Here is a 9,160-nt window from a genome sequence, read left to right as displayed (position 1 = left end):
GTCCTCTTTGTTTAATTTACAATCAAACAGTTAACTAATATGCTTTAGCAAAAGTCGAAATTTTGAGCTTCTGCAAATTTGGAAAAGTCGATTTTTCGGGTTTCTTAAAATTTTGACAAACTGTGGACATTAACTTTGCAGGAACTTTTTACTCGGCGCCCATTATATTCGGTTCCAAAAAGCTACAGGAATGAGAATCAACAATACGTGGATTCAAAGAAAAGACATAACAAAAAATTAACGCTAAATACCCAATTAAAAAATATTAAATAACGTTAGACGACTACGAGATCGTAGGGGTACTCTTTCTGTGAAGAACTCTATGAATTGACGAAATAAAATGAGAAGCGAGTATACCTTTCTACTTTATTACAAAACAAGTATATACGGTTCAGAATTTATTGAAAGTGACTTAAAAAGTGTCACCATCAATAAAATACTTATTTTAAAAAAGTGGCACAATTTTTATAAAGCAAAAATTACAAATTAAGTGATTTTTTCACGAAATTTCAAAATTGGAAGAATTGGTTAAAAAGGTTGCGCAAATATCTAAAAATTATATTATTTGGTGGAACAAAAGGGTGAATGCCAGAAAAATGGTATTTCTTTGTCAAAATTTTATTTCTATATAAAATTTTGTCAACATTTTATTTCTATGGAAAATTTTGCCAAAAAATTTTTTTATAGAAAATTTTGTCAAAATTTTATTTCTATAGAAAATTTTGTCAAAATTTTATTTATATAGAAAATTTTGTCAAAATTTTATTTATATAGAAAATTCTATCAAAATTTTATTTCTATAGAAAATTTTGTCAAAATTTTATTTCTATAGAACATTTTGTCAAAATTTTATTTCTATAGAACATTTTGTCAAAATTTTATTTCTATAGAAAATTTTGTCAGCATTTCATTTCTATAGAAAATTTTGTCAAAATTTTATTTCTATAGAAAATTTTATAAAAATTGTGTTTCTATAGAAAATTTTGTCAAAATTTTATTTCTACAGAAAATTTTGTCAACATTTTGTTTCTATAGAAAATTTGGTCAACATTTTATTTCTATACAAAATTTTGTCAAAATTTAATTTCTATAGAAAATTTTGTCAAAATTTTATTTTTATAGAAAATTTGGTCAACGTTTTATTTCTATAAAAAATTTTGTCAAAACTTTATTTCTGTAGAAAATTTTGTCAAAATTTTATTCTTATAGAAAATTTGGTCAACATTTTATTTCTATACAAAATTTTGTCAAAATTTTATTTCTATAGAAAATTTTGTCAAAATTTTATTTTTATAGAAAATTTGGTCAGCATTTTATTTCTATAGAAAATTCTATCAAAATTTTATTTCTATAGAAAATTTTCTCAAAATTTTATTTCTATAGAAAATTTTGTCAACATTTTATTCCTATAGAAAATTCTATCAAAATTTTATTTCTATAGAAAATTTTATAAAAATTGTGTTTCTATAGAAAATTTTGTCAAAATTTTATTTCTACAGAAAATTTTGTCAACATTTTATTTCTATAGAAAATTTTGTCAAAATTTTATTTCTACAGAAAATTCTGTCAAAATTTTATTGCTATAGGAAATTTTATTTTTATAGAAAATTTTGTCAATATTTTATTGCTATAGGAAATTTTGTCAAAATTTAATTTCTATAGAAAATTAGGTAAAAATAGTATTTCTATAGAAAATGTTGTCAAAATTTTATTTCTATCGAAAATTTTGTCGAAATTTTATTTCTATAGAAAATTTTGTCAACATTTTATTTTTATAGAAAATTTGGTCAACATTTTATTTCTATAGAAAATTCTATCAAAATTTTATTTCTATAGAAAATTTTGTCAACATTTTATTTCTATAGAAAATTCTATCAAAATTTTATTTCTATAGAAAATTTTGTCAAAATTTTATTTCTATAGAAAATTTTGTCACAGTTTTATTTCTATAGAAAATTTTGTCAAAATTTTATTTCTATAGAAAATTTTGTCAAAATTTTATTTCTATAGAAAATTTTTTTAAAATTGTATTTCTGTACAAAATTTTATTTGTATAGAAAATTTTGTGAAAATTTTATTTCTATAGAAAATTTTGTCAAAATTTTATTTCTATAGAAAATTTTGTCAAAATTTTATTTCTATAGACAATTTTGTCAAAATTTTATTTCTATAGAAAATTTTGTCAAAATTTTATTTCCATAGAAAATTTTGTCAAAATTTTATTTCTATAGAAATTTTGTCAAAATTTTATGCCTATGGCAAATTTTTTAAAAATTTTATTTATATAATTTTTTTAAACATTGTATTTATAAAGGGTGGTTAAATTGTAAGGGCCGATGTTGAATGTGAACCGCGCCTAAACGCCAAGTTTTTTCCGAATTTTATTTGACATTTCTCTATTTCAGACTTACTCAATTTGAACCATGGACGTCGTGAATGGGCAGAATGGTTCCAAGAAATCGCAACAGTGGATGATCAATTTTCGAAGAAAATCATCTTCAGTGATGAGGCACATTTTCACCTCAGTTGATTCGTCAATAAACAAAATTGCCGCATTTGGGCGAATGAGAATACAAGAGTGATTGTCGAAAAACCAATGCACTCACAAAGAGTGACTGTTTGGTGCGGTTTATGGGCTGAACAGATTTCATTAAAATTTGAGCAAATTGGGGCAAAACTCTGGCTTCTGGGACCGCATTAGTCCATATCGGGCGAAAGTTATATATGGGAGCTATATCTAAATCTGAACCGATTTCAATTAAATTTGTCACACTTGACTATAGTACTAATTGTTCTTCTTGTGCAAAATTTTAAGCAAATTAGGGTAAAACTCTGGCTTCTGGGGCCATATAAGTCCATATCGGGCGAAATATATATAGGGGAGATATATCTAAATCTGAACCGATTTCTTTCAAAATCAATAGGGTTCTATTCAGAGCCAAAACACATACTTTTGTTAAATTTGAAGTCGATTGGACTAAAACTGCGACCTAGAGTTTAATTACAAAAATGTGGACAGACGGACATGGCTATATCGACTCAGGAGCCCATCCTGAGCATTTTTGCCAAGGACACCATGTGTCTATCTCATCTTCTTCTGGGTGTTGCAAACATATGCACTAACTTATAATACCCTGTTCCACAGTGTGGCGCAGGGTATAAAAAAGCAACACGTTAAGACGAAGAGTTTTCAGGAGGAAACTATTGTATTTGATTTATGATGGTGAGTATTTAAGATTCGTTTTCATCAATTATTTTTATACCCACCAACATAACATAGAATGGTGACGGGGGTATAAAAACTAAGTTTGTCATTCTGTTTGTAACACATCGAAATATCGATTTCCGACTATATAAAGTATATATTCTTGATCAGGGAGAAATTCTAAGACGATATAAGCATGTCCGTCTGTCTGTCTGTTGTAATCACGATACAGCCTTCAATAATGGCGCTATCGTCCTGAAATTTGGCACAGAGTCGTCTTTTGTTTGCAGGTAGGTCAAGTTCCAAGATGGGCTATATCGGTCTAAGTTTTGATATAGTCCCCATATAAACCGACCTCCCGATTTTGGGTTTTGAGCTTATAAAAACTGCAGTTTTTATCCAATTTGCCTGAAATTGGAAATCTAGAGGTATTTTAGGACCATCAAAAAGTGTACCGAAAATGGTGCCTATCGGTCCATGTTTTGGTATAACCCCATATGGACCGATTTTGCTGCTTGAGCGTCTAGAAAGTGTATTTTCTATCCGATTTGCCTAAAATTGGAAATCTAGAGGTATTCTAGGATCATTAAGAGGTGTGCGGAAAATCGGTTCATGTTTTGATATAGCCCCCATATAGACCGATCTCCAGATTTACTTCTTGGACTTCTAGAATTCGTAGTTTTAATCCAATTTACCTTAAATTTGAAATCCAGAGGTACTCTAGGACCCTAAAGACGTGTGCCGAAAATGGTGAATACCGGTCCATGTTTTTATATAGCCACCACATAGACCGATCTCCCGATGTTACTTCTTGGTCTTCTATAATCCGTAATTTTTACCCAATTTGCCTCAACTCGGAAATCTAGAGGTATTCCAGGAAAATAAAGAGATGTGCTGAAAATGGTATCTGTCCATGTTTTGATATATCGCCCATATAGACCGATCTCCCGATTTTACTTCTTGGGCTTGTAGATTCCGTAGTTTTTATCCAATTTGCCTCAAATCGGAAATCTAGAGGTATTCTAGGAAAATAAAGAGATCTGCAGAAAATGGTTATTATCGGACCATGTTTCGATATAGCCCCCATATAGACCGATCTCCAGATTTACTTCTTGGGCTTCTAGAATCCGTAGTTTTAATCCAATTTGCCCGAAATTGGAAATCTAGAGGTAAATTGTAGTTTTTATCCGATTTGCCAAAAATTGAAAATATACTGGCATTTTAGACCCGTAACAAAGTGTATATGATTTAGTTTTATCGGTCCATTCGGTAAGGACCGATTTCACTTATTGAGGGTATAGAAGGCGCACTGATCATGAAAATTGCTTGAAACTGAATGCAAAAATGATTTTACTTCTCGTAATCATTTAAATAATTGGGATGAAAATCTTCAGATTTTAGATTTCAAGCAAGGCGTTAGTTCCTCATTTTCTTGCACACTTACAAGAGATGTTTATGATTCCTTTAAATCTCAAACAAAAAATGGTTCTTGTAAATTCAGAATCTGATCTAGTCTTCATAGGTAAAATCGTACTGGTTGAATTGATCTGCCTGTCATCAAACCCCCCTGAAATTATCAAAGGAAACTATTTGATTCATGGTGGTGGGTATTTAAGATTCGGCCCGGCCGAACTTAATACTGTATATACTTGTTTAATTTTACTTTTTCCCCGAACAAAGAATCGAACTACGGAATATTCTTTTTCTATGCCAACACACAATCCTCTGGACCATGTAGCTCTTATAGTCATCAACAAACAAATATTCCTAAAGTCATCGATACACAAGTAATGCATACAGCCAAACAGATCTATTTATAGACCAGTGTATAATGCACACACACGGACGAAAAAATATCTGTTTTTCATATGTTTGGGTGTAAAAATTATATGTTTTTTAACACAATATTTTTAACTGCAAGCATATAATGTTCATAAACAAGCATAACATGTTTGGGACATATATGTTAGAACATATTATGTTTGGGACATAAAATGTTTGTAAATATAATATGCTTAGATGCAAACATATATTAATTTTGAAATAGCTTATAAACATATATGTGTTTAGAAAGAAAGACCTAGAGAGTATGCTGCAAGTAGAATAATGGAGGTAACCAATTGGCGCCTTACAAATATATCCACACAAAGAAAATTTCATTAAAATTTTTTACTACCAGTATATGTTCTAAGGTGAAACATAATATGTTTGAATAATACAAACAATATTTTGTTTGGACCAATCCTGAAAATATATATGCTTGAAGCAAAATTTGTTTGGGGTGCACATATGTTACAGAAGCGATTTTTTGAGGGTGCACAGAGCGCATTTAAAGAAAATAAACAACCTTAGCTTGATAAAACATTTGGGTAGAAAAAAAAACGGATATAATGAAAATTTTCAATATATTCCAAAAATTTTCGTACCGTTTTGGGAGGATATAAATGGGATTTGTGGCAATGGATAGTACTATATAAAAATTTAAGAAAATAATTTTTTTTCCTTTAATACCATACGAAGATAAAAATCTTAAAAATTTTAAAAAATTCTTAACTATTTTGTGGGAGACCCGAATTTAGTTAATCTGTTTTCTTCGTTAGTGTGAAATAACTACCGACGCAACGATAGATATGCGAAATTTAGCACTTCCAACCTATTGGAAGCCTATGTAAAATTTAGATGATCTATTCGGTATTCAAACTATTTTTTTTTTTTTGTTTGATTCTCATTCATTTATGGGGTATTTAATTAAAACTCACCGTTACTGAACTTCTTGTTTTGTTAGTAGTCACGAAGATAATAAAAAACTGCATATATTGTCCAATAATAAAATGTTATCAATTGATTTATAGCTAATGGTTACTGATTGACTGAATTGTCAAACGATAGTGACGGTGAACTGCAGAACTGCATAGTTTTCGTTGAAGAGTCGTATGGAGTAGGAGATTATTGGCATTTAAAATAGCAACAAACTAATATATAGATTTTAATTTGACGTATTTGTTTGAGTATTACAGTTAATTTTGTATTTATGACCAATAGAAGTTAGCAAAAAAAAAAAAAAAAAACAACTATTAAGTTCTATTCATTCATTTGGACTAGTTTGTTGTTAAACGTTGACGAAAACGGTCCTATAGCAACCCTTTCGCGAAAATAGATTAATGTGGTAGCGAATTTCATCATTAAAATGACGGTTGTGACAGATAAAGGTAGACTATGCATTTACATTGTAATCACACTTTTATTAATAAAACAATAGCATTTTCATACATATGCAAATGTGTGAAGAATTTTAACTAAAATAAATAAAATTTAAGTGCAATAAAAACAAGTATATACGGCCGTAAGTTCGGCCAGGCCGAAGCTTATGTACCCTCCACCATGGATTGCGTAAAAACTTGTTCTAAACACTGCCATCCACAATCGAATTACTTAAGCTGCGGTAACGCTTGCCGATGTCAAGGTATCTTAAAACCTCCTAACACCGTCTTCTAAATTGGATGTAAGTCCATACGTGGTATATATTAAATCAAAAAAGATCGATCAAATACGTATATAATTCAGTTTGACAAAATTTGCTATAGACATAAAATTTTGACAAAATTTTCTTAGAAATAAAATTTTCACAAAATTTCCTATAGACATAAAATTTTAACAAACTTTTCTATAGAAATAAAAGTTTGACAAAATTTTCTATAGAATAAAATTTTGACAAAATTTTCTATAGAAATCAAATTTTGACAAAATTTTCTACAGAAATAAAATTTTAACAAAATTTTCTATAGAAATAACATTTTAACAAAATTTTCTATAGAATAAAATTTTGACAAAATTTTCTATAGAAATAAAATTTTAACAAAATTTTCTATAGAAATCAAATTTTGACAAAATTTTCTATAGACATAAAATTTTGACAAAATTTTCTATAGAAATCAAATTTTGACAAAATTTTCTACAGAAATAAAATTTTAACAAAATTTTCTATAGAAATAAAATTTTAACAAAATTTTCTATAAAAATAAAATTTTGACAAAATTGTCTATAGAAATAAAATTTTGAAAGATTATTTTTGGCTCGAGTGGTAACCATGATTATGAACCGAATAAAATTTTAACAAAATTTTCTATAGAAATAAAATTTGCACCATCAAATCATCGGAAGGTTCAAGTGTGGTTTATTGTTGGGTTTAATGAACTGCCTGAATTTATTCTGATAATTGGTTGATAGTTTTGCTGCAAGTAGAGGATGATGATGAGGAATGTGGTAATTCCGAAACGTGCGTCCATCCAACCATCTTGTAGTCTATAGGGCTTTGCCCAAATAAATTTGACAAACATTCTTTTCCTCTGTTGGTTAAGCTACACTTGAGCTGAGATAAAAAAACAACAACAATGATTAAAGAACAAAAACCAACGATAACAAAACGAAATAAAATTTTGACAAAATTTGCTATATAAATAAAAATTTGATAAAATTTTCTATTGAAATAAAATGTTGGTAGATTATTTTTGGCTCGAGTGGCAACCATGATTATGAACCGATATGGACCAATTTTTGTGTGAGCGGAGATCGGCTATATATAACTATAGACCGATATGGACCAATGTCTGCATGTATGTTAGAGACCATATACTAACACCACGTTCAACATTTGAACCGGATCGGATGAATTTTGCTCCTCCATGAGGCTCCGGAGGTCAAATCTGGAGAACGGTTTATAACGGGGGCTATATATAATTATGGACCGATATGGACCAATTCTGGCAAGGTTGTTAAAGATAATATACTAACACCATGTTCCAAATTACAACCGGATTGGATGACATTTGTTTCTCTTAGAGGGCCTGCAAGCCAAATCTGGGGATGGGTTTATATGGGGGCTATATATAATTGTGAACCGATGTGGACCAATTTTTGCATGGATGTTAGAGATCATATACTAACACCACGTTCCACATTTGAACCGGATCGGACGAATTTTGCTTCTCTTAGAGACTCCGCAAGCCAAATCGGGGGATAGATTTATATGGGGGATATATATAATTGTGAACCGATGTGGACCAATTTTTGCATGGATGTTAAAGATCATATACTAACATCAAGTACCAAATTTCAGGCGGATCGAATGAAATTTGCTTCTCTTTGAGACTTCGCAAGCCAAATCTGGGGATCGGTTAATATGGGAGCTATATATAATTATGGATCGATGTGGACCAATTTTTACATGGTTGTTAGAGACCATATACCAACACCATGTACGAAATTTCAGCCGGATTTCAGGATTGTTTCTTTCGGACGGACGGACATGCTTAGATCGACTCAGAATGGGAAGGTTAATATGGGAGCTATATATAATTATGGCTCGATGTGGACCAATTTTTACATGGTTGTTAGAGACCATATACCAACACCATGTACGAAATTTCAGCCGGATTTCAGGATTGTTTCTTTCGGACGGACGGACATGCTTAGATCGACTCAGAATTTCACCACTACCCAGAATTTCTCCCTGATCAAGAATATATATATATATATATATATATATATATATATATATATATATATATATATATATATATATATATATATATATATATATATATATATATATATATATATATATATATATATATATATATATATATATATATATATATATATATATATATATATATATATACACAGTCTTACACAAGTTTACATACGGTTTAAGAAATTGTATTTTCTTTAATTAATAAAATATAATATAATATGCATATATATGCTTTAGATTTTGTAAATTAATTTGAAAAACAAAGTATTTGTCAATTTTCAAGAAGATTTTTTTAGTCTGGATTATAAACAACAACAAGAAACATGTTTAGTTATAAGGTAAAAACCTCAAAGGTACGTAAATTTATGTGAGACTGTGTATATATATATATATATATATATATATATATATATAATATATAT

The 9,160-nt window shown here is 29.1% G+C and overlaps 1 protein-coding gene across 1 annotated transcript in view; it reads left to right on the top strand.

Annotated features, from left to right (window-relative positions):
• The first annotated feature begins 6,259 nt into the window (after nucleotides 1-6,259).
• Nucleotides 6,260-9,160, top strand: part of LOC142241727 (putative inorganic phosphate cotransporter) — a 7,323-nt gene continuing 4,422 nt past the window's right edge. Inside the window, exon 1 of the mRNA XM_075313508.1 lies at nucleotides 6,260-6,414. Within this exon, the coding sequence (XP_075169623.1) occupies nucleotides 6,393-6,414 (22 nt within the window). The 5' untranslated portion in view covers nucleotides 6,260-6,392. The remainder of the gene's footprint in view (nucleotides 6,415-9,160) is intronic.

This window comes from Haematobia irritans, chromosome 5, assembly GCF_050003625.1.
Source record: "Haematobia irritans isolate KBUSLIRL chromosome 5, ASM5000362v1, whole genome shotgun sequence".
NCBI classification, from domain to species: domain Eukaryota; kingdom Metazoa; phylum Arthropoda; class Insecta; order Diptera; family Muscidae; genus Haematobia; species Haematobia irritans.
The sequence above is the reverse complement of the archived record's forward strand: the minus strand, read 5'-3'. Positions and strand labels throughout refer to the sequence as shown.